The following is a 24,144-nucleotide window of genomic DNA, read 5'->3' as shown; positions in this document are numbered from 1 at the left end:
CTTTTATTGCAGCATTTTCCTCAGCTTGGAGAAGTCTGTCCCTCTGGGTGGAAACTTAAGAATGTTATAAATAGAACAAGGCCTATCACTGTGGAGCTGACGCTCCTACCACGCCAGGCCCCAGCCTAGACAGCACAAATGGCTTGTGTTTCTCAGGCAATAGGTCCTGCTTCCAGAAGGGGAGCCTGGTTGGCTGTGGTCCACGGGAATGGAGGCCAGGGTGAAGCCTCCTTGGGGCGGCCATCCTTTGGGAGAGAGACACGGTCTCACTTAGGCCTGGGCAACAAAATGGAACACACCTGGGCCACAGCCCAGATAGGAGAGATGGAGAACCCCAGTGAGGCTGGTATCCTAAGAATTCTGGCCAAGTACCCAGAGGTTACCATTAAAAGTGGGCAGGGAAGGGCAGGATGGGCCAGGACAGGGCCTGAATTTATTCAGATGAACTCATCAACCACTTCTGCCTTACAGATCTCGCTTGTGTGGTCCAAAATAGGCCTGTCCTGACTAGAAGACCCCTCCCAAATAGAGGAGTCCTTTTATACCTTAACATAATCGGTAGCAGGCATTATTGCCACGTGGCTGGTCCTCCAGATAAATGACATTGGGGTTGACCAAGAAACCAGAGGCACAAAACCACAAAGGTTCCCACAGGGTACCCCTGGCCCCAGCATCGGCTAGAGTTTTGTCAGTTACAAATTTGCCTATGACAGTAGCCTGGACGCATGCAGGGGTTCGCCTGCTGAACCCGCCTCTGCTCCCTGAATGTTAGCTGGATGGCAACCCACCCAGTGTCACGCTAGCTTGGCTGCCTCTCCTTGAAAACCCCCAGCAGCTGGCAGGCCAGGCGTCTGTCTTAACCCGTTAGCTTTGTAAAACACTTACTCTCTGTTAGGGAAAAACTTACTTACCGGGAGGGAAATTTTATCTAATGCTTCTTAAATATAACCTATGGTATATAATCAGGATCTAAAAATAGAAATACAAAAAGTTTCATGAAGATTAAAGATGGTAGGGACTGACAGTTTAAAATGAGGCTCCTATTAACAACCTGAGTGTTGCAGGATAGGCTTCCCCACCTCCTGACGTGACGGGAGACGTTGAGATGCAAGCCATCTCTCCACCCCAGCCCCGCTTCCTTAGCTGGTCTCCTTGTGCCGGCCCTCCTTCCTGCCACCTGGAGACTGAGCTCTCTCCCCTACTCTGAGAGCTCTGAATGCCACACACACACACACACATAGAGGAGGAGGCTGGGATAGAGAAGGTGGGCTGTGCCCTCCCCAGGACCAAGTGAACCATTCAGCCAGCATAAGTGCAAGCAGACCTTTCCAAACCCAGAAAGACTCTTTTAGGGGTGTCTTTTTTTTTTTTTTTTAACACCAATATCCCAATCTCTCTCCCAGTTTTTGGTTTTCTATAAGTTGTGTTTCTGGTCAGTACATCCCTGACGTCTTACTACAAGAAAAGAGCTTTTGCCCTTTGGCGTTTATCAAACAGGTACCATTTGTCAAGAAATCCAATCACTGGGCAGTGGCGGTACCTGTCTCCCGCCCAGTCTTCCCATCAGGGTGGAGACTGCCGCATGGTTTTCCAGCTCGTGGAGACCAACAGGTCGCGGCTCTTGGCCAGTCGAACCATGAGCCGCCCCACGTAGAAGCCACTGATCTGGCCCACGCCGTCATTTCTCCCCATGGCCAGGAGGAACGTCAGCGAACCTGTGGAGCAGAACCACGCTCTCAAACGAGAATCCTGCCCGCCATTCATAGGCCTGCAACTCCCAGGGCACAAACCCTCCCCAGGGCCTTCAGTGTTGGGGCGGGGAAATATGTAAGGCTTTCAGGAGGGTGGGCAAGTCCCTGACATATTTTCCTAGAGCTCTGGGGGAGGTTTCTGTGACCCGCTTTGAGAGTGTGTTCTAGCGGTCAAGGCATCGTAAAGCCCACATAGGCTTCACTGTGTCCAACCCCAGCTCTCTTAAAACTGTGCCGTGTGGGGGCTTCCTGACCTGGCTTGTAGGCTTTGAGGGGCTTCTGTTTCATGGAGTTGACGACGTTGGCCACTGCGACATTGGCGTGGAGGCCAGCATGATAGGCCATCTTGGGTTCCCTCACGTCGGCGCAGTCACCGATGGCGTAGATGTGGCTGCAGCCCTCCACCTGGAGGTACTCGTTCACTCTCAGAGCGCCATTGCTGGCCAGCTGGTCACCTGCCAGGCAAAATCAGCCCGAAACCAAGACCCTGAGCTGCTGCGGGAAGTGGCCACCAGAACACAGTGAGGATGGGCTGCGGTGCCGGTCCAGCCACCCTCCAAAGGCACATCCTCAAGAGGCAAGTCTCCTGCCTGATTTATTTCTGCCTGAAGGTCCCACGTCAGAACTCTTCCTGCAAAGACGAGCTTACTATTCTGGAGTGGAAACTGGTCAGAAAGACCAGCGAGTGTCATTTCGTATAATGCGCATGACTGTACAGGTTACCGGGATTAACAATGATTTACTTATGATGATTAAGTTACGACCTAGCCAAGTCTTGGATTTCCTTCTGAATGCGGATCAGATTTTTAAAATAAATGCGGGGCTTTAATAAATGATAAACTTTTCTTTTTAAGGGACTTAAAAGAACTGATCTTTGAAAATATAACATTGGGACCATTAGGTGTTAAATCCTGGGATCTCTGTACATCATAAGCCCTCGATCAAAGCCCCACATATGGCCTGGACTAGCTTCCTTCCGGGATTGGACAATCTTTTCCTGCCAGACACATAGCAGGAGCTTCTTGTCCAGGGAAGGTGTTCGGGAGTAAATGATGGGGGCCTGAGAAGGAGCCACTGAGTCCCCAGCTCACAGATAGAGCCATGGGTCCAGCTGCCCCCACCTCCAGTTAGCTCAGTAGGTCAATATTCAGCTTTAAGAACACAAGGCCTCGTCATCGCCCCCACTCCCCATGATTGCTCCAAGCTCAACTGGCCAAAAGTCTGGGTCAAGGTTCAGGGAGAGCAGCACACCTGTGAACAGATAAAGGCCTGACCCTGGAATTTCCTCTGCATCGGTGTTCCGAGGAAAGCAACAGAAAATAAATCTTTTTCTTCTCTCTGAAATCTGTTCCCATCTCTCACCACTAGGGGGCAGGACCCGATTTTGGAAGATTGGTCACTGGCCACCTTGGGCTCAGTCACCATCAACACAGCTGAGGAAAGCTCAGCAAGAGTGGGCCTGAACCTGAATTTCAAGTTTGATGTCACCATTCAGAAGAGACCAAAGGAGCGGTTGAGATGGGGGCAGGAGAGGGGATGCGATTCCTAGGGGAGAGGCTTGCAGGGCCTTCCGGGGGGGCTGGAAAGTGAGGAGGAAGCCTGGGGAGGGGGCCTCCGCTCGGCCTCCCGCTTACCAAATGCGCTGCGGTAGGCCACACTGTTGATCTTGACACCGCTGCAGACGATCACCAGGTTGGCGGCCACCTCCGTGCCTTTGTCCGTCTGCACCTTGATGCACTCCCGATACTCGTTGAGAGGCAGAGCCTCCAGGTTGCTCACCCGCTCACCTGTCAGGGGAGGCCCGTGACCAGGAGGCTGGCAGAGGGTAGGCACGTCACCAGGGCTGGGGCCCAAGCCAGCGCTGGCCTGGGGGCTAGAGACCAGTCTGCTCTGTTGCCCCGAGAAGCGCAATCTGGACATCTGGCCCCAAGGGATCCAATGGGAGGCAAGTTCCAAGAAGCAACTGGGGAAGTGAGGCTGAGTTTCCCAAGAGGTTCTGGGAAAAGCTATCTGAGGAAGACCTCAACCACGCCTCCCTGAATGTCCACTCTGCCAGCCTAACCAGGCAAGACAAGCCCCCCAGGCTCACCAGGCGAAAGCAAGGGAGGTCAAGGGCCAGCCCACTCTGCTCACTGCCTGGAAGTGCAGACGGGCACAGAGCTGCACAGCCACTTCCACAGAGCCGGGGAGCTGGGAGGGCGCTCACAGAGCAGATACTTCGCCCTCCCTGCAAAAACGTGAGAGGGTTGGGCCCTGTGAACTGAGGGCGGGGTGGTGTCACACCCCTGGGGCAAGAGCCCCAGCCTAACATGCTGAGTAGGTCTCTTCCCTCCTGCTCTGGACAAGAGCCACGCTCTTCACCACCCTCAAAATACAAATCAAAAACACCTAATCTCTCCACCAAAGAGATATCATAATTCAGGTCAAATCTTTTTTACAACTTTTTTCCAATTAAAAAAAAAATTTTTTTTTTTTGGCCTCACCACATGGCATGTGGAATCTTAGTTCTCTGACCAGGGATTGAACCCACGCCCCCTGCGTTGGAAGCACAGAGTCTTAACCACTGGACCACCAGGGCAGTCCATTCTATATGAGTTTTTAAACCATTCAACAAATGGGCATCACCTGTACTCTGTCCAAGGCAACAGCCAGGACAGTGCTGCCTCCCTGACAAAAAAATCACACAAGTCCTGAGGCCTCGCCCTGCCTGGGGACAGACACCCCTCCAGCTGGACGACAAGGCTCAACGGGCTCTGCTGCCTCACCGCAGGACACAGAGAGCCTGGGGATGAGTGCAGCCACCCTCAGGCTATGAGCAGGGACCAAGCCTCAGCCAACTCTCACCAGGCCAGGGAGGCGGGCAGGGTAGGGGGCCTCGCACATACTCAGAAGCAGCTGCACGCCTTTCCGGAGCAAGATCTCCTTCACTTCTTGCCGCACACAGGGCAGGAGCTCCTTGTCAGCAAGGGCCATTTGGGAGTGAATGAGAGTGACCTGGCGACAAACAACCACAGAGCAGAGGAGCCACTGAGTCCCTGCTCACACAAAGAGGCTTGAAAACACATCTGCCTGCCCCTCCCACCGCCTCCCCAACTTCCAGTTTACAGGTGAGGAAACTGAGGCCCCAGAGAAGTCATGTGCCCACTGCCAGAACCAGTTAATGGTGAGCTGGGCTGGAGCCCATATCTCCTAGTGTAGGATTCTTTCAGATGTGCCAATGCTTCACAACACACACCTCACCGAGGGCCACGCAGAAAATGATTTTCAAGCATCCTTGGGAACTTACACAGTCTATATGTAAGCCATCGACATTCTAACTATAAATCAGGCTGACATTTATATTAAAGCTGGTTCTAAAACTGGTGCTTGCAGGCATGTCTACTTGCTGTCTGGGTCAGCACAGGGAAGTGGGAGGGAGCCTGCAGTGATGTTCAAAGCTTGAGCTCTGAAATCAGGCTGCCTGGGTTGAAATCCCATGTCAGATACCCACTCGGACACTCAGCAAGATGGATCCTACAGTCCTACGCATAGGAATTTTGTAATGATGAAATGAGAAAGTAAGTATAAAGCACAAACTCAGAACGTACGGACCCCTTAATAAAGGGTGGCTACTATTACTCTTATTTGTCTACTAATTATAAACATATGGGAGTTACAGTGAGTTATTTACTACTTCAGACCAGTCTTTACCCTATAAATCAAAATTAATAAACTCTACATCAACCACTCATAATAATTTCCAATAATTTGTCAGAGAATAGCCATATAATTAAATTAGCCCATATTGATCTTACTTTTCAAAACCGACCACCTTTCCCTAGGGAACAGGAACCAGCCACAGGCTCCACGTGGCTCCCAGAAGCTGATCCGGCATCAGCTGCAGGCAAGCTCTCACCTCAAGGCCCCATAACTGCTGATCATCACTCAGCCCTAGGGATGCTACCTCACAGCCTACTCCCTTCCTCTCCAGGATGCCAGCAGGGTCTCCATCCCTGCATCACTAAAAGGGAGCAGGGCCACCCTCCCGTGGGCAGGAGGCAGCGCTGGCCAGTCCCTCCCCAGCATGGGCTGTGCGAGGTGCACTGCGGGGTCCCCCTATGTGCTGTCTAGGGCAAGCGTTACTGTCTCTTAAAGACCAAAAGGCTGTGCTTGCCCCAGACAAGACACCAATGGGGGTATCTTTGACCAAGCTGGTTGTTGGCAAAAAGAGGTATTCAAAGTCTACATTTCCATCACAAAGGCAGCATTACTGCAGGGGACATGGGAGTTAACCTTTTGTAATGTATCCCCAATGGGCGTGATCCTCCAGGTTGGCCCAGAGGGCAGGACCCCTCACTGAACTAGGATGCACCCTGGCTCTCCAGGAAAAATTCCCAGCAGAATGGGACTTTAGGGGGTCCCGCAGTGCAGAGAGCGGGAGACAGGAAACACAGGCTCCCACCTTATGTTACTGGGGCTCCCCTCCCAGGCCCTGAGCAAATTCTGATGTTCGTCAGGCAAAAAAGAAGCCCGCCTCTGAGAGTTCAAAGCCAAGGCCACTGGCCCACCTCTTTCTCGGGGTATTCGGTTTTAATCTCTGCTGCCATCTCCACTCCCGCAGAGCCGCCTCCCACCACCACGATGGACTGTGAGCGCTGGACCTGGAGAAGGAGAAAATGTAAGGTGCACCCTCAAATCCACCCCACCTCGGGGTCCAGCCTAGGGAGCGGGTTCCTTGGCCAAAGAAGCATAGGGAATGCTTTCAAGTTCAGGGTCCAAATGTGCCTCCTCAGGGCCAGGCTCTTGCTGGATGTCTCCCTGCCTTTCTCACTCAACTCTCACTACCTGCCCATCTTGCAGGTGACCCGGATCTGCCCGAATTCAAGGCAGGGTTCCTAACCTCCACTCTAACACGTACTCATGAGTGTGTGAGAGGCTCCCTAGGCCTCTCGGCGGCTTTGCAGAGAAGGAAAGACGCGGCCTCAGTCACGCAGCTGCATGACCTTCTGTGGGTCCCCACGCCTCACCTGTGCAGTGGGGACAGACCCATTTCACCCACCTCTCCAGATCCCCATGAGGACTGACTGAGCACATGGATCCAAGCCTGCTCGACAAAACACAAGCCCCAGGGGATATGGGGGTATATGTATAAATACAGCTGATTCACTTTGGTCTACCTCAAAAGCTGGTACAAGAGTGTAAAGCAATTTTATTCCAATAAAGAGCTTAAAAAAAAAAACAAACACAAGCCCCATGTAAACAGGAGCCAATCACTACATGAGCAGGTCTCAGTGCTCATGTCCAGACCTCATGACTGGTCCAAAGGTCTCCTCCCAGGAGCCTTTTCCTGGTAATTCTCCATCTCTACAGCACCGCTGCAGACGAAGACACCTCCCTGGGGCTCCCTGCTGCAGCCCCGGGCTTCCCCGTAGCTGTTCCACTCTCCCAGGGCCCCCCAGCTCTGCCTTCGCTGCCCTGCTCCCAGGCAGCGGGCAGCTCACCTGCGTCACCATGTCCTCATAAGCCTGGATGGCCATCTGCTGGCTGGAAACCTGGTTAAACTTGCCCGGGAAGAGCCCAGTGCTGCCTGTGGCCAGGATGAGATGTGAGAAGGACAGGGCCTGCAAGGGGCAAGGGAAAGAACAGTGAGGGCAGGCCTGGGCTTCTCCACCCAACCCCAGGCTCCACCAGGCAAGGAACACCAAGGGGGAGAGGCCTCCTGCCAGGGGAGCAAAACAATCACTGGTTAGGCCAAGGGATGGTGCTAGAACCCGGGAAATACCCAAGGAGGCAAATTTTACCTCCTGTGACAAAAAACAGGAGGGGAGAGCTCCCACAGCAGGAGGGCAGGTAAGCAGGGAACAGGAAACTACTTGTGGGGGATAAACAGGATTCTAGTTTCCAATGTGGAGTTAGTTTAGAATCTCCCTATTATTACCATTATTTTAGAAGAAACTTCCCCCTATCCTGGCCAAAAAGGCGGGGGAGGGAAATCCTGTTTGGAGCCTAAATATATAAAACTGACAAAACCAGAGCTGCTCTGATGGGAGGGGGGCTGGAGGGTCTGTATGGCACTTGGCCCCCACGCCCCTCACGGGGGCCTGAGATGCCATCGTGGACCCAAAAAGCCCAGGATGATGAGACTCTCAGTAACCTTGCAAACTGGACCGTCTACAGCCTTAAAACTGATTCAGAGAGGACTGAGTCACACTGAACCACACACTCCTCGAGGACAGGAACGGCAGCCCTCTGTCGAATCCCCCCTTGGCTCTGACTAGAGCAGAGTGCCAGGCAGGAGGGGCCCCCGAGCATGGGGGGCGGGCTGGTGGCAGTTCGTTGACGGAGCTCTGGTCCCGCAGGGATACACGGGGCACTGAGCTTATCCCGTCGCTGAGGAACACAAACTCCGGGAGGAAAATCTCTGCCCTCCTGGATGATGTTGGATTGTGGTGCCTACCCTTTGATTCCAGACAGTGAGGGGGCCCCTGGGCTGGGACCCTGGCTTCCAGAGTGTGGGCTCTAGGGCCAAACTGCCCGGGTCCAAACCCTGGCTGAGTCTCTCCAGCTGTGGGGTCTTGGGCAAGCCTCTTAACCCCTGGGTGCACTGAGGCTACTCCACCTCTCTCACAGGGTCACAGTGGGCCTTAAAGATCACATGAGGCTTAAGACAGTGCCTGGTATACAGGGAAGGCTCCAAAAATGTCTGCACCGCTCTCCTGTGGCTGCTGGGGTCCGGCCTTTGCTCAGGAGGCATCTGCTATCTGCCAGGCACCGGGAGGGCATGGGGGCCCCTCGCCCCTGAAGAGATGGGCCCAGGTGTCCTCCCACCAGCAGCCGCATCCCAGGGGCCTCCTGACGCCAGCTGAGGATGGCCAGCCCCTGCTGGGTTCACCTCGCCGTCCTCCAGCAGCACCGTCTGATTCTTCAGGTCTATCTCGACCACCAGGCCCTGCCGGAAGTTCTCCTTGAAGGTCACCGAGTAGGAAATGAATGTCTTTTTGGCAAACCCTAGGGAATGGACAGAGAGGAGGTCATGGTGTAAAACTGGGCTGCCCACAGGAGGCCAGAATAACTCAGAACCTTTCCTGAGCTGTATACCAACAGGGGCGCCCTTGGATAAACAGCCCCTGGGTACCCACTACCCCCTAAAGCATGAGTCTGGGCCCCAGGTCCTCGGGGAAGCTCACGCTCTGACTTCTGGGGCCGTGATATGGTAGCTGCTTCAGGCTAGGGACCTTAAGAGTCCCTGGAATTTGTCTAATGGTGGAATCTAGGCACCTTGCCCTAAAGAACACTGTCACAAAGAAAGCCCCAGAGAGGAGCCCCTTACCACTCTCCACAGAGGCCCGGAGGGCTGCCACGTTGTGGTGGAACGAGTCCTTCATGTCCACCAGCACGAAGGGGATGCTCAGCGCCTGCAGCTGGCTGGCGGCTGCGATGCCACCAAAGCCCCCACCCACGATCACCACGTGCACGGCTCCCGCGTCCATCGAGACCTGGGACCCCATCTCGGACCAGGCACTGCTGGGATAGCAGGAGAGACCACATCAGATTCAGGTGGGCTCAGGGCTGGCTGGCAGAAGTGGGCCCTTGGTAAGAAAGGCCTCGAATGCCAAGACTTGATCTTTTAAAAGTATGTAATCATCTTTTAATGAAATTCTAATTTTTATAAACTTTGAATTAAATTGCTAAGGGACCAGGGGCATCCTAGTTCTATCTCACTCCCCCCAACCACCCAGTTCCCTTCTCCAAGGCATCTACTGTTACCAAGTTTATGTGAATCCCTCCAGAGATATTCTGTGCACCTACAATCATGATTATTATTTTTATACATGTTAAACAACTGCTTTGCACTTTTTTCACTCATTAATATATTTGTTCATTCAACAATATAAATTAATGGACTTCCTGCTCTTTGATGTGTTCTGTGCTGTGGAGGCCGTGGTCAGAGAGCCAGACAGATATGGTCTCAGCCCTTGTAAAGGCAGGGTTTCAAACTCAAAGGGCCAGGTGGATGATGTAGCTATGGGAAGCTGGGCAGGTGCACAGTAACCAGAAAGAGTGGGTACACCTCTGAGGAACTGGTAAGCACAGGCCACATTAAAGGAAATAAACAAAATTCTTTAAGCACCACACTAAACATACACTGCGACCTGATTCCACCCAGCTCACAGGTCACCAGCTTCAGCCCCAGGTCCAAGGAGATCAATTAGCAGGTTATGACAATCAGCCTGCAAAACAGGATGCGATGTGACTAAGGCCATGACAGTGGGGTGGGGAGGAGGGGCCTGCTGTGGGCAGGTTATCCCCTGAGCATTCCTGGAACAGAGGATGCACACTGGGGCTGCTGGGTGACATCCCTCAGGAGAAGGGGGCAGGAAGAAATCTCTGCTGGGAGAAGAAACAGTGCTGGTTAAGGACCAAGAAGGCAGTCTGCTGGTGAGAAAGAGGACAGAGAAGCGCTGATCACGCAGGCTCCAGTGAGAGAGGCAGGAGGTGCAAGCTCCTGCTTGATGTCCAGGAAAGGGACCCTGCAATCGAAGAGAGTATTTGCAGAGTATGGAGGGCCAGGTCTGCAGGCCAAGTGTGCCCCAGGTTTATACTCACACATGAGCACGGCAAGGAGGGAGGAAGTGGACAGACAGCAAGCTGTCGAAAAGCTTGATGGGAAAGAACATTCCAGCCCACCTGGTATCCTCTCGGACAGCACTGCAGGCAGCTGGAAGGCCACCACTCTGTCCTGCAGCAGGTGTGTGGTCTAGGGCACAACTCCTCCCCTCTCTGGGCCTCCATTTACCCCCTCTAATGCAAGCAGACAGCCTGCAATGTCCTTGCACAACAGGCTTCCAAGACACGGTCACCCTCAACATGGTCCCCAGATCTTCCCACACTTATGGGGGCAGCTTATGGTTGGACCTCCAGGCACGACTGTCTTTGATATTCAAATGCACACTGTCTAATCTCTCCTCTGGGGAAGTGAAAACCTGGGTGAGGGAGAGGAGATCTGGCATAGGAGATTGGAGGGGATTTAACTTTGTTTCTCATTGGCTAAATGGTCCCCAATGCATTGAGGTTTGTGCATTCTACCAATTCTACAAATGAGAAACTGAGAGGGCTGGGACCAAAACGAGACCCCCAGCAAGTAGTGTCACCTCCAGGCCCTCAGAGCTGGCCCCGGAAATGTTCATCAGGCTGAATCTGCCAACCGGGCCAGGACCCAAGAGGGCCCCAGGGACCAGCCAGGGACAGGAGCGGTCACCAGGAACTGAGCAGGGCCTGGGAATGTGGCAGGCGGTCAGGCGAGCTAGGGAAGGGGTGAATTTCACCTACACCCTTCAGAATGGCCCCCTCTATGCCAGCCTGGCCTTGGGACCAGCAGCCAGCGAGGAGGTCAGAGAAACACTCAGAGATCTCTGGTTCCAAGCTGGTGGGGCACAGGCCCGAGAGCTGCTACCCAGCTTGCTGGGGAGAGGGGTCCACCACGGACCACCCAGGGAGGCTCAAGATGGAACCTTGAAAAACAGCTGGGGCCAGGTGCCTTCTTCACAGAGGGAACAGCTTAGGCCAAGATGCCCAGTGGCAGGAACGCAGGGGGTGGGAGGGGTTCAGGGACCAAGGTGGGGCAGCCAGGGGACAAGGTGGGGCAGGTGACAGGGCTCAGCCCGTCATGCCAGGGCAGCGTCTGGGCCGACATGCTGCCCCGGGACCCTCACAGGGAAGAAAGCCCAGCACACCCAGCACAGGCTCAGTAGGCAGTGGGTTAGGTTAGCCAAAGGAGTTGAACCCCTGCTCCCTCAGCCCCCTAGGATCATTAACTGGATTCTCCAAGGGCAAACCCTGGCCTCACCCCACTAGGCACAGCCCTCAATAAAGGAGAATGGATTCCCTAGAGCTCCGGTGCAGAGTCTGGGGCCTAAGGACACACCCAGGCCCAGGAGGGGCTGCCACAGCTGGCCCAGGGAGAGGAGGTACTTTTACACCACAAGCTGCCCGGGGCCTCTCCTGGAATCTGCTCTTCCCTCTCCTCCACTGACCTCTGACACACCCACTTGGAGACTGGGGGCCTGGCGGCGCTCCAGTCCGTTCCACCCTTTCCCCTCAGCAGCCTCCCTGGCCCAACACTCTTGGACACCCGCCTCTCCCGTGGCTCTTCCGATGCAAATTCTCACCTGGGCCCGAGCACAGCTGGACTCTCCTCTTTTGGCCATGACCTATTTCACCAGACACCTAAATTGTCGGTGTAAGCCACAGACCTGCACTCCCAGCCACACACCCTGCAGGTGCTCAGAAAGCAAGTGTGCAATTGTTGACTTATGTGTTCCACCACAGCAGCAGTGCTGGACAAACAGCCTCAATCAGTGGAAACCTCCACCAATGGGAGATTACAGGATACACTATTACACACCCATACGATGGAATGTTCTGGAGACATTCAATTTTACAGTGGCAGATTTTTACATGAAATGTTTGTCCATGATTTGTCCATACCCACAGACTGTACAAGACCAAGAGTGAACTGTAATGTAAACTATGGTCTGTGGGTGCTTATGTTAATGGAGGTTCACCACATGTAACAAATGGACCACTCTGGTAAGCGATGTCAATAATGGAAGAGGCTATGCACATGTCGGGGCAGGGGGCATAAGGGAAATCTCTGTGCCTTCCACTCAATTTTGCTGTGAACCTAAGACTACTCTAAAAACATAAATTCTTTAAAAACAAAACAAGACAAAAAACAAAGCTTGCCCATGAAAAAGTCAGGTAACAGAACAGCATCAGAGCTTAATCTCACTTGTGGACCATCAGACCCAGGCACCTTGCTACACACACACACACGCATGTGTAATGACGACAGCAGCGAGCGTCCAATGCGCTTTTACCAATATCTCGGCATCCAGTAGGTGTAGTTTCCTCCTCATTTTGCAAAGAAGTTCAGTAACTTGCCCAAGGTCAATCCTCAACAGTCTGACCAGATCTGCACTCCAAACCAAAATGCTAATAGTGGTCACCAGATGATGTTTTTACTTTCTTTTTGAGCTTTTTTCCCCCTTTTTTGTACAATTTGAATGTTTTTAAATGAGTGTGTCATTTTACAGAAATAATAAAGCTTTAAAGACAGGGCAGGCCTCCTACCGTCTAATTTTTTTAATTGAGATATTTTTCATATATTATAAAATTCACTCTTCTAAATAGTGTACAACTCAGTGGTTTCTAGTACCTTCATAAAATTATGCAACCATCACCTCGATCTAATTCCAGAACATGTTCATCACCCCCTGCCCCCAAAAGACTCCATGTCCATTAGCATTCACTCCCAATTCCCTCCTCCCTCCAGCCCCTGGTAACCACTAATCTTTCTGTTGCTACATATTTGTCTATTCCATACCTTTTGTGTCTGGTTTCTTTCAATTAGCACAATACTTTCAAGATTCATTGAAACTGTAACTTGTTTCAGTATTTCGTTTCTTTTTATGGCTAATATTCCATTGTATGGAGATACCACAATTTGTTTATCCATTTGTCAATTGATGGACATTTGGGTTATTTCCACCGTTTGGTTAATATGAAAAAGGCCACTATGAATATCTGTGTACAACTTTTTGTGTGAACAAAAAATTCTCTTGAGTATATACCTGGGAGTGGAATTGCTGGGTCCTATGGTAACTCTAGATTTTACTTTTTTATTTTACTGATCATCTGATTTTCCTGGCCATCAAGCGAAGAGAATGAGCACATAGAATCGTAACTGAATCTTCCCAGATGCAGGAATGTTAGCATAAAAGCAGGGCAAGAGAACAAATCCTAACTGGCCAGCAACTCCTAAGTAATTTTACCTTTGCCCCCTCCCCCAACACACACAATCTGCTTTATACTCAGATTTTCTCAGTAAATCCTGTTTTCTCTGCCAAGGACACCCAGCCACATCCCAGGAGGATTCTTCTCTAATAATACAGACAAAGGGCTTTCAGGAATCTACTGAAAAACAAGGCAGTTACATTTAGGCCAAAGCTGTGGAGAGGTCACGCCTCAGAGGACACACAGCAGGAACCATGTGGGCTCCCATCAAAGCAAGGGTGTCACCCCAGAATTGTTTCATAGAGATTACAAATAAAACATGCAGCTTTAGAGTGCTCACCGGTTACCCGCAAGGTAGATTTCCACAGCCGTTTCCAGGATGGCCATCCTGGATGAGGGCCTATGTGACTCTAAGTACCACGAACACACCTCCCTACCCGGGGAAGGCAGCGGGGTGGGCGGCCTCCTTCGCTAGACCCTGGGGGCCAGGCTGAGAGTGGGCACGCCATGGCCAGTCCCCCAGGGAACACGTGCTGAACAAAACCAGAAAAAACCCCGGAATTTTTGAAAGGGACTCAACGTCTGAAGACGGGACTATCCTTTCACGCCCCAGGAGAGGGCACTTCTGAGCAGACAGGTTTATTCAGGTGTCATACAGGCTCTGGTGCCGAAACCTAGGGCACACAACGCATACAGTCTCCTGAGAGCCAGTCACTTTGTGGTTCCCTCAACAACCCCACGGTCTGTGCCTGGACCCTGGCTTCCTCATTTCACCACCAGCCACAAAAATCAGGCTGGCCCTGGAGCACACCCACTCTGCCCAGCTCCTCCTTAACTGCTGGGCAGTCCTGAGCAAGGCCTGGCCTAGCTGGGCCTCAGTGCCTTCCTCTGAAATGGACCCTCCACATGCAGGGTTACACACAGTGCTCCTCAGAGGGCTCTGAGACCTTGGGGCACAGACACACACCCAAGCAGGCCTCCTTGATATTTCACACATTTACATATTTTATGTGTTGGCCTTTGAATACAACGTGCAGAGCTGGGACACCTGGAAGCCCCTTCGCAAACTATGTCTGACCCTCTGCCCTGTGCCTGTCCTCCTGTGGGACCATCAGCTCCCAAGCACCTCTCCCCTCCCCACCTTCACGGCACAACCAAGGTTCAAAGGATATCTAATCAGAGGGGAAAGGCAGGGTATGTTTAGTGGGTGCTGTTTGAAGACAAGCGTCTAACATCAGGCACTGAAAAGCAGCTCCCAGTAATCAGGAGTCCCGGGTTACCGCCCCCCGCCCCCGGCCCCATCACAGTTAGCTGGGCCACCTCTGGCCTTGGTCCCCGCGGAAGCTGGGGGTCCGTGGAGAACCAGATCTCCCAGTGCGCCCTGGAGACCCCAGGGGCATTTTCCTCCTGGACACAGAGGCTTTCCTCCTGCCTGTGACACGGGCTTCCGTCCGCCCCAGGGCAGCTTCCACCGTCCAGGGGCGACCCTCGGAGCGCTCTCGGGATTTGGGGAGAGGGGGTTGAGGGGTCTGTCTTACTTGGGAAGACTTAGTAGGGATGGTGGGGGTGCGGGGAGCGGACGCGGAGGGAGGCGAGGTTGCTCCGTCCTCGCTGGGAGCAAACCTGGGGCTGTGCAGGCCTGAGCCCCGCATCCTAGACGACCGCCCTCTCCCCGCAAGACCACAACTCAGGCAGGCGCCCGGCCCCCGGACGCTGTTCCGGGCGTCCCGGGCCCGGCAGGTGCGAGAGTCCGGGAGAGCCCGCCCGGCGCGCCCCTCACCTGCCCGCGGCCTCCCGCCGCTCCCGCTCCGGCTCCTGCTCCTGCCAGCAGCTTCCGTTGTCGCCGCCAGGCCCGAGGCCCCTCCCGGGCCGGCGTGACTGGGCATGTCCGCCCTCCAGCCTCGGCGGTGCCCCCGGCGGCCCCCCGGGGAACTGCAGCCTCCCGCCCGCCCCGCCGACCCGCCGGCGGCCCCGGCCCGGGAGCCAACCGCCCCAACCGTGAGCCCTCGGGCCCTACGGTCCCGGCCGCCCGCACTGCGCCGGCCCCTCGGATTCGGGGCAAAGTTCGGCCCGGCTCCCTTGCCGGACGCCTCTCCAGAGCGCGGGCTGCCGCGCGGGCTGTGCGATCTCGGCCGGAGCAGCTGCCTCCTGCCTTCACACACATCAACAAAATGCAAACCCAGCTGAGCACCTACTCCGTGCCTGGCTTTGTGCTGGGCGCGCGGGGTGGGGGTGAGGGGTTGTAAAATGTAGAACAAAGCAGGCATGGTTTCTGCTTTCCTCCCAGTGATAGTCTGGGGAAAGATAGACACTAAACAACAACAAAAAACACGCATCACGAATTGTAGTAAGAAAGACCGGGGACGAAAAAAGGGTGCCAAGGCCTCTCTTCAAGGATGAGAAGTTAGCCCTGGGCAGAGAGGAGGCAAGTGTGCTCTGGGTGTGCAAAGACCGAGGCGGGACGAAGAGCTGAGAGCAGGGCAATGCAGAAGTGGGGGACAGAGTGGCCTAGCGGGGCAGGGTGGCACAAAGCCTCCAGGCCCTGGTGAAGACTGTGTGATCCCAAGGGCAATGGGATGCCACTGCCAGGCTTTTCTGTTTGTTTGTGGGTTTTTCTTTTTTGTTTTGGGGGTTGTTTTTTGCATTTTGTTGTTTTGTTTTGTTTTTTGGTGGCTTGTTTTTGTTTGGTTGGTTTTGGTTGTTTTTTTGGCTGCGCTGAGCGGCATGTGGGATCTTAGTTCCCCCATCAGGGATCGAAAACCTGTGACCCCTGCATTGGAAGCGCAGAGTCCTAACCACTAGGCTGCCAGGGAATTCCCACTGCTGGGTTTTAGGCAGAGGAGTGAGGTCTGAGTTACGCTGGCGGGTGAAAAGATGGGGGAAATGGGAGGGCTGCCTGAAATTGGGGGAACTAGGTAGAAAGGGAGTTCAGTGGGGAGGAAGAAAGTGCTTGGACTCGGATCTGTCAAGAAATGTACTGATGCAAGCTATAACCTGGAGGTAGAATCAAGCCAATATGGTGACATCTTTATTTATTTAATGCAAATGTTAGCACCTACCCAAAGCATTGAAGAGAAAATTTAATTGGGAAAAAAAAAAGAAAAGATTCAATGAGATCGTTTTTGTGAAGTATGTTAGCATGGTACCTGGCACACGGCAGCAGTGAATACAGAGCAGCCACTTATGACAGCTATTTTATATGAAGAGATTAGCTTGCCCAAGGCTATGGAGTACATTGGCAGCTTCCTCTCTCCCAGCCCAGTGCTCTTTTGAATAGTGCCCTCTATAGTCTAGGTTTTCATGAATGTTTATGCTAGAAGTGGGCATTTCTGTATCTTTTCCAAAAGCTGCGGTCAAAGGCCTTGTATCCAATACCCCTGGCACAGGGAGCGTTGTTAGCAGTTCCATCTAGAAGACGTTGGTGCCTGGAATCACCTCAAGCTGTGAGAGGAGCTGGTGCCCTCCCATGAGCATGCTGCTCTCACTATCAGCCCACACAGCTCAGGCTGCATCTTCCAGTTCTCTGGAATCCTCGCCTCTCTTCCCATCCAGCTGGCACCCTGCACTGTGAATGTGAGCTGAAGGAGGGAATATCATCAGAGGTGTGGAAGTCTGCACCTCCTTCGCTCAGGCCTTGAGGCCACAGGAGAGCAGAGTGTGGGCGCAGAGAGCCCACAAGCCCTGCGCATCCTAACCCTGCCTCTCAGGGACCCATCAGAGAGTCACGGGTTGGCTTTGATGCTCTAGGCACAGTGAGCCTTCATTTGTCCTGAGCTTTGCAAACTTCCAAATAGCTTTTATCACCTTGTTTTCCTGCTGCAACCCCTAGAGGAAAGAAGGATGGGGTTAAACTCTCACACCAAGGACAATAACCACTTTTGACTGGCTTTTTAGGGCGGGGACCTTGTTTTGCTGAACTTTGAGTCCCCAGTGTCTGGCACTGACCCCAGCACCTGGTTCCCTTGGAGTTCACTAATGTTTGCCTAAATGATTTTTAAAAATTAAGATATAATTCACATACCATAAAATTCACTCTTTTAAAGTGTAAAACTCAGTGGGGTTAGGGCTTTGCAACCATCAGCGTTATCTAACTCCAGGATATTTGCATCACTCCAAAAAGAAACCCCATACTCAGTTAGCAGTCCCTTCCCACTTCTCCCTCCACCCAGCCCCTGGTAACAAGAATGATTCATTTCTTTTTTTTAACTTTAAAAAGTATATATATATTTATTTATTTGGCTGTGCCAGGTCTTAATTGCAGCATGCGGGATCTTCATTGAGGCCTACAGGATCTAGTTCCCTGACCAGAGATCGAAGCTGGACCCCTGTGCTGGGAGCATGGAGTCTTAACCACTGGACTGCCAGGGAAGTCCCAGAATGATTCATTTCTGATGAAACAATCCTACCAGTACTCTTAGAAATGTAATAATTAATACTTATTAAACACAAACTACTTCGGAGAGCTTCTCAAATTTACTTTACACGTGGGTCTTTCAAGGTAAATTTTATTCATCTCAATTTCACAGATGAGGAAACTGAAACTCACAAACTAGTAACTTAGGCAAAATCACACAGCTGGTAAAGGAAAGGAGCTGGGCCTTGATCCCAAAGCCAAGGCATCATCCCTAAGGGAGCCGGAGGTCACTGAGCAGGCAAAGGAGAATCTCAACGGTGAGTCAAGCAAGCATCAGAAATTCTCTGAGCACATGCCCTGGCTCTGTGGGAGACAGAGAGGTGAATAAAAGCGCTACAGCCTGCCCAGGCTTGGGAAGGTCAAGGAGAGTTCTGCGGAAGAACTGGACCAAGAGAGATGAAGAGGATTCCAATCTGCAGGGTACAAGGGAAGGACTCTTAAAATTGCAGCACAAACCTGAAGCTGGGAGGGAGGAGAGAGAGGCATGCAGCAGCCCATACTGGGCTCAGGTCATGGCTTATAGAGCTGGTGTGGCCCATCTCCAAGAACCTGCCCCAAACCGGGAAAACCAGAGAAAGCGTCTGATTGTCATTCAGCACCTTCTTGGCAACCAGAGGACACCTTAATTCAACAGAGGGGAGAGGGTCTCAGTGCAACCGCTCTTGGCCCTTTCCCTGACAGTTCACCCCACATCACTCCTCTCTTCCCACTCAACAGCATTCATAGCTTTGGTACTGAAAATCAGGGCTCCTTGCCTAGCAAGGGGCTTTTGTCCTTGAATTTCCAGGTGCCAGAGGTAGCAGGGAGATGCAGTTCGGATGCTGTAACGTTGGTAGTTCTGCAAAACCTTAATGATTAGCAGGAATGGCAGGCAGATTGTCTAACATCAGAGAAGCTAAGAGGAGGAAGCATTGCTGGTGCTCAGCCAGGCCTGAGGAGACTCCGTGACAGTGACAGGTGACTCTATTGCTGGCTCCCAGGGCTGAGAGGAGCTCCAAGGTACTGGGATCAACTCAGGGCCCCAGAGAAATAGAAGCAGTATCCCCACTAGAGGAAGGGACAACTCTTAACTTCATCTGAAGAGCCTGGTCAGTTTTAGCAAAATTCATAGCCCTCAAATGACGGGGGAAATTCCCATTTCCTCTTCTCTCCCTCGAAATGTGGTTTGGCATAGTGCTCCCAGCTACGGAAAAACTGTATTCATGAGGATAGGTTCTACTGCTGTGACACACAGACCTCCCTCCCCCCCCCCCCCCCCCCCCCCATCTAATGGCTCAAATGCAACGGAAGTATGTTACTTGGCTGAGTTTCAGTACAAGCCAGTGGACTCGTTAATGAGGCTGCCTCCTCCACACTTATCATCCAGGCACCAGATTGAAGAGGCCATTTTAACAAGGGGCTTCCAAGGTCTCTTTTAAGGGATGCCTCCACTCCCACCAAGGGGAGGGGATAAGGGCACAGATAAGGCCAAGTAGAAGGTTCTTGTCTTATAGGCCAGGCCTGGAAGTGGCGCACCTCCCTTCTGCCCTTTGGAACTCGTGGACACACCTGACCGTGAGAGTGGCCGGGAGATCCAGTCTACAGTGTACAGCCAGTAAAAAGAGAGGGAAACAGATTCTGGTGTCTGCCCTGCTGACCTAGGTCTTAGTCTCTCTGGTTTTCTTCCTGTGCTTCTTCTTGTCTCTTCTCAGCCCCCTTGCAGTCTCTGGCTCTGCCTCTGTCCCTTAAACACTGGTGGCCCCAGGCCCTTCACTGCACCTGCTCCCACAGCAGCCCCAGATGTTGCAAGGCGTGAGAAGATGATGTGCTCAAGCAGATATTTATTGAGCTTTATTGAGGAAATCTGATAATGGTACATGTGACAAGGAGATCTAGAGACAAAACATCGTGGAGAAAAGGGCCAGAAGGGCCAAACTGCCCTTATGAGGAAGGAGAGACTCTGAGTACCCAGGAGCCCAGAGGGAATGAAGCAGAGAGGGATGCTGAGTCATCACTCATACCTAGTGGTCCCTAGAGTCTCCCTGGGTCAAGGGGCTTTCCGGCACCTGCGTAGGAGAGTCTGAACACTAAACCGACTTTGATTTTGGTAATGTGAGTGAGTCTTTGTTCCTAAAGAAGCACTAAAACAAGATCCAGCATGGCAGAGCCAGCCAGCTCTCCACACAGGTCATCCTCCCCTTCTAAGGCATAGGGGTCCTGCTGAGGAACACCTGCCCTGCCAGGGACGACGGTGCACATCTCGCCCCACTCCTCCTTGCTTCTGGGGCGAAACGCTCACGGAAGGAACCTGAGCAGGAGTGATATGTGTCACTTCTGGGCTGAAGCAGTTAAGAAGCAAGGATGGCTTTCTTCCCTCTTCCTAATGCAGTCAAAAAATCCCAAGGCAGGCTTGTGTGGAGCAGGAACGGCAGACCGTGGAAGAGCAGCATCCGTGCAGAGCGGCAGGGGCCACCTGACGGAGGCGGAAGACTGGCCGCACGCAGCGGACGGAGCAAACGAGTTAGTGTGTTGAGTGTCATGGATTCGTGTTTCTCACCACTAGGAAAAGGGGAGAGGTAGGATGAACCTTGTGGTGTTGAACCTGTGGTATCAAACTGGAACTATCACGTGTTCGCACCTGGCGAACAATATATAGAGACTGAAATAAACATAGATGCAAGGCCTGTCTACCGAGAGGCCCTGGGAGCAGCAACGCCTCAGAGGAAGAAGCACACCTCATACCTAGGTATTTGCTTCTAAATACCATTCTCTAGCAAAGAGAACCCTGGAGAAGTGGCTGATTCCAGGGAAAGTGCAAGGTAAGTCTAGAACATTTCGCTTTGAAGGAAGTGCTCAAAGAATGGGGGGGAGATGCCAAAAGAACACAGAAGCTAGTTTGATGAGCTTTCACTGGCCAATATGGACAATTTGAGCATCAAAATAATGATAACAATAGATCATAACCCATTGAATAAAATATGAATCCATGATTCCACACATATATAATTAGAGAGTAGGAAAGATTTTACTTACAATAGAATGCCAATGAATAAATGCAGGAGAAAAAAATGAAAATAAAAAATTCCCATTTGGCAAACATTAAAGTTATTCAGCCAAGGGACATCAATGGGTGATAAGCATAGTAGATGAAAGTGGAATAGGGATATTTACATAGTCTCCAAATAGTCCCACACAAATACTTATTAATTACAAAGAAAATGCACTTTACAGTGGAGAAACCTAGCAGGCATCATCTTACTCAAATGATCAATGTTATCATCTGTAATTTGACAAATAAAGATCACGTGCCGTCTAGTAGGACAGGAAGATAGGACAGCATCACTAGTATATCCCAAAGAGGTGGATCCCGCATCTAATCATGAGGAAGTGTGGACAAGCCCAAGCTAAGACACGTTCTGCGCAATGACTGCCCTGTTTTCTTCAGGAAGGTGAAGGACATCAAGCTCAAGGAAAGTCCTAGGAGCTGCTCCAAGTCAAAGGGGAGAGAGCCATGGCAAATGGATAGAACTCATGATCCCAAACGAAGTCTCCTTGTTACAAAAAACTTCACTGGGGCATTTGGCACAAGTGGTATGGGGTGTCTGGGGGAAGGATGTGTGGGGATTCTTGCTGCTTTTCTGTAAGTTTAAAACTGTTGCAAAATAAATCTTAAAAAAAAAAAAAGAAAGAAAAGCAGGAATATCTTCTCTCTCTCTTCATCTGTCCACCAGCCAGATACAGGGGAACAGGCAGAGGACTCTGAGGTCCCAGACCCAGTGATAGAACCGCAAAAAGGAAGGAGCTCGGTCCCTCAACCACTATTACACGAGAGCCACCCTCCCCTTCCTGGTCGGGTGCACGACTTTAGACTTTACAAGAGCAATAAGCAGACTTCTATTGTCTTTAAGTCACTGAGATGGGGGAGAGGGGAACTTTTACTGCGTTATTCTAACTCATCCACTTAACAACCTGCTGTGCCTCTCTGCTTGAGGTCCCACAGACACCCCAAGGAAACATCTCATCCCTAAACTTGTCAGCCACTCCTCACTATCCTGGCCAGAGACCCAGCACCATTTGACCCTTCTGTCTCTCTGCATTGCCCTACATCCCGTCAGGTCCACGGCCACCAGGCCTGCCTTGGCCATCTTCCCCCTTGCCAGGGCCATCGTCACTGGTTCCCCAGCCTCCATTCCGATCTTTCTCCCCTTAGCGTGGCCAGACACACATGTAGTTTCACACTTCCTTGTCCCAGCTCCCACCGCCCTCAAACTGGGCACCCTCCCTGTTTCCTGTTTCCATCTGGTAAACACCTATTCTCCCCTCAGGGTTCAGCTCATGAGTCACCTGGATGAATCCTTGCCCGATCCTCCCTCCTCTGGGCCCCATCTGAGCAGAACAGAGAGGCCCTGCTCATTCCACTAATGGGGTGACACACCCGTCTCCCCAGAATAGCCTGAGCTCCTTGGTACCCACACATGCTGGAATAAATGCTCTCCCTCCCACTCGCAGCCAAGTTAAACCTCAGCCCTCCTCCCCGCCTCCACTAATTTACTACGGGATTCCTCTCAAGCTCACTTTGCCCACTGGCCCTATTCCTAGTCCACACAGAGGAGAACAACCCCCTCAGGAGTGTTCTGTGGTTGCCCAGAGCTGGTGCTCAGCAAATGGAAGCTAGAAACAAAGTACTCACAGCAATGCTCTCTGCTTCGATCCTCTCCCCCAGTCGCTCCCGAATGGCGTTCAACCTGCCGATGCTTTAACAACCATTTCTTGACAGCCTGAATATGCAGGGCCCTGGGCACACAGTGCATGGTCCTGACTCCCAGGGTTGGTCTTAGCTCCTAGGGGCTGCCTTGGCCTCATTCACCTTTGAACTCCTCAACTCCTATCCATCCCAGGCACCCTGTAAACACTTGCTGCCAGGCCGACTACCACCACCTAGGATCTGCAAGCCCCAACCAGTACTGACTGGCACCATGACCAGCTACCAGGACTAGTCTGGCACAAGAGTGTCCCGTAAGATCAAACCCCACTGAGAAATCAGGACAGAAAAGGTGTATTTCTGTGCCTGGTGCTTTCCTATTCCCCATTTGACTCTCAAAACAAAGAAGAAGAAAAGAAAAAAAAGAATCTAGTATAAAGAAGTAGGTCCTGTTCCTTGCAGGTCCTGTTTATTCCCAAACCCCAGCTAGACACATTCCACCCCTCCCTGCAGATCCCTGAGGCCCATTTTATGGGCAGGGAAATTAAAGCACTGTGTCTGAGTGCTTCTGTAGGTCAGGGCACCTGACACATGAAGAGACCGGAGTCCCGGCTTGTGGGGATGCCACTGCTGGTCCAGCAGAATCAGAAGATGCTCTTTTCCTTTCGCCTCTAGTCTTCAGAGCAAGGCCTCTCTGCTGAGGTTTTCTGAGGAAGCCCCAGGGCTGTCAGCCCCATTTTGACTGAGAGCAGAGAAGAGCCAAGGCCCCAGGGAAGCCACTGCTTCAGGCAGAAAAGGGGAAGAAGAGGCATTGGAAAGATGTAGCTGTGCCTCCTTTATGTCTGGGCTCTGATGCTCTTGTAGGTCTTATTCCCAGAGTCTCCACTGAACACTTTCCTGTTGCTCACGGTCAAAGACTTTCAGACATTCCTGGCCAAACAGATAATTGCGGAGACTTTGACATTCAGAGCATTGCACACTCATTCAATTTAAATAGCTATGCAAAGAATAATACACTAATGAAAAAGACCAGGTCTTGTTTTGACAGATTTTTTCAAACTACATTTATGCCTAGAGACCTTTTCCTCAATTGTTAACACTTCCCAAAGTGAAGTTGCTGGTGCAGATCTGAGTTCCTCTCCTCTGTCCTGTCATTATCTCAGGGAGAAAAGAGGCAATCACTCCAGTTCAGTGGCTCCTGATGTGATTATGCCCTGACTCCCTGTCCGTATAGATTAGCAATTGCGTCACCACTTTGAAGGTGAAACTTTTTCATTCAAAAGGCCCCTCGAATGATGACTAGTCCTTCTGACAGCAACTTAAACTAGTTCATCCTTGGCGGGGTGTTGCAGAGCATGAATAACAAACAGCTGGAGAGCTGCAGACTCTGGCCTCTTTGCAGCTACTCAAGACTTCCTAAGCCAAGAGTGAATGAGCTCCCCCTCCTGAGTTCTTCTCTGTTTTAATTCATTCTAAAGGGTTAACAGAAATGTGATTTCAAATGAATAACAGAACTTTTCAGT

The 24,144-nt window shown here is 51.9% G+C and overlaps 1 protein-coding gene across 4 annotated transcripts; it reads right to left on the bottom strand.

The window, feature by feature from the left end:
- Positions 1-7: 7 nt before the first annotated feature.
- AIFM2 (apoptosis inducing factor mitochondria associated 2) lies at positions 8-22,735 on the bottom strand. 4 transcript variants are annotated; one of them, XM_057734990.1, is made up of 9 exons: positions 22,610-22,735; positions 9,061-9,251; positions 8,623-8,738; positions 7,232-7,351; positions 6,299-6,391; positions 4,637-4,745; positions 3,386-3,538; positions 2,006-2,206; positions 8-1,715 (listed from the first exon to the last, which is right to left on the bottom strand). In XM_057734990.1, exons 2-9 carry the CDS (start codon positions 9,236-9,238, stop codon positions 1,564-1,566), a joined length of 1,122 nt encoding a protein of 373 aa, XP_057590973.1. In that variant the 5' UTR covers positions 9,239-9,251; positions 22,610-22,735; the 3' UTR covers positions 8-1,563. The 4 variants fall into 4 exon arrangements, with proteins under 4 accessions (XP_057590973.1, XP_057590972.1, XP_057590970.1 ...); XM_057734989.1 differs by lacking the exon at positions 22,610-22,735 and adding an exon at positions 15,307-15,377; XM_057734987.1 differs by lacking the exon at positions 22,610-22,735 and adding an exon at positions 13,867-14,727 and having other exon boundaries at positions 9,061-9,254.
- Between the last annotated feature and the right edge of the window lie 1,409 nt (positions 22,736-24,144).

Source organism: Hippopotamus amphibius, chromosome 5, assembly GCF_030028045.1.
Source record: "Hippopotamus amphibius kiboko isolate mHipAmp2 chromosome 5, mHipAmp2.hap2, whole genome shotgun sequence".
Classification (NCBI taxonomy): domain Eukaryota; kingdom Metazoa; phylum Chordata; class Mammalia; order Artiodactyla; family Hippopotamidae; genus Hippopotamus; species Hippopotamus amphibius.
The sequence above is the reverse complement of the archived record's forward strand: the minus strand, read 5'-3'. Positions and strand labels throughout refer to the sequence as shown.

Coding starts and splice junctions, on each gene's coding strand:
- AIFM2 (XM_057734987.1), bottom strand. CDS start 13,913: ATGGCCATCCTGGAAACGGCTGTGGAAATCTACCTTGCGGGTAACCG. Junction 7,352..8,622: donor TGCTGCTGGAGGACGGCGAG/GTGAACCCAGCA, acceptor TGCCCCTTGCAG/GCCCTGTCCTTCTCACATCT. Junction 6,392..7,231: donor ATGAGGACATGGTGACGCAG/GTGAGCTGCCCG, acceptor CTCCTTCTCCAG/GTCCAGCGCTCACAGTCCAT.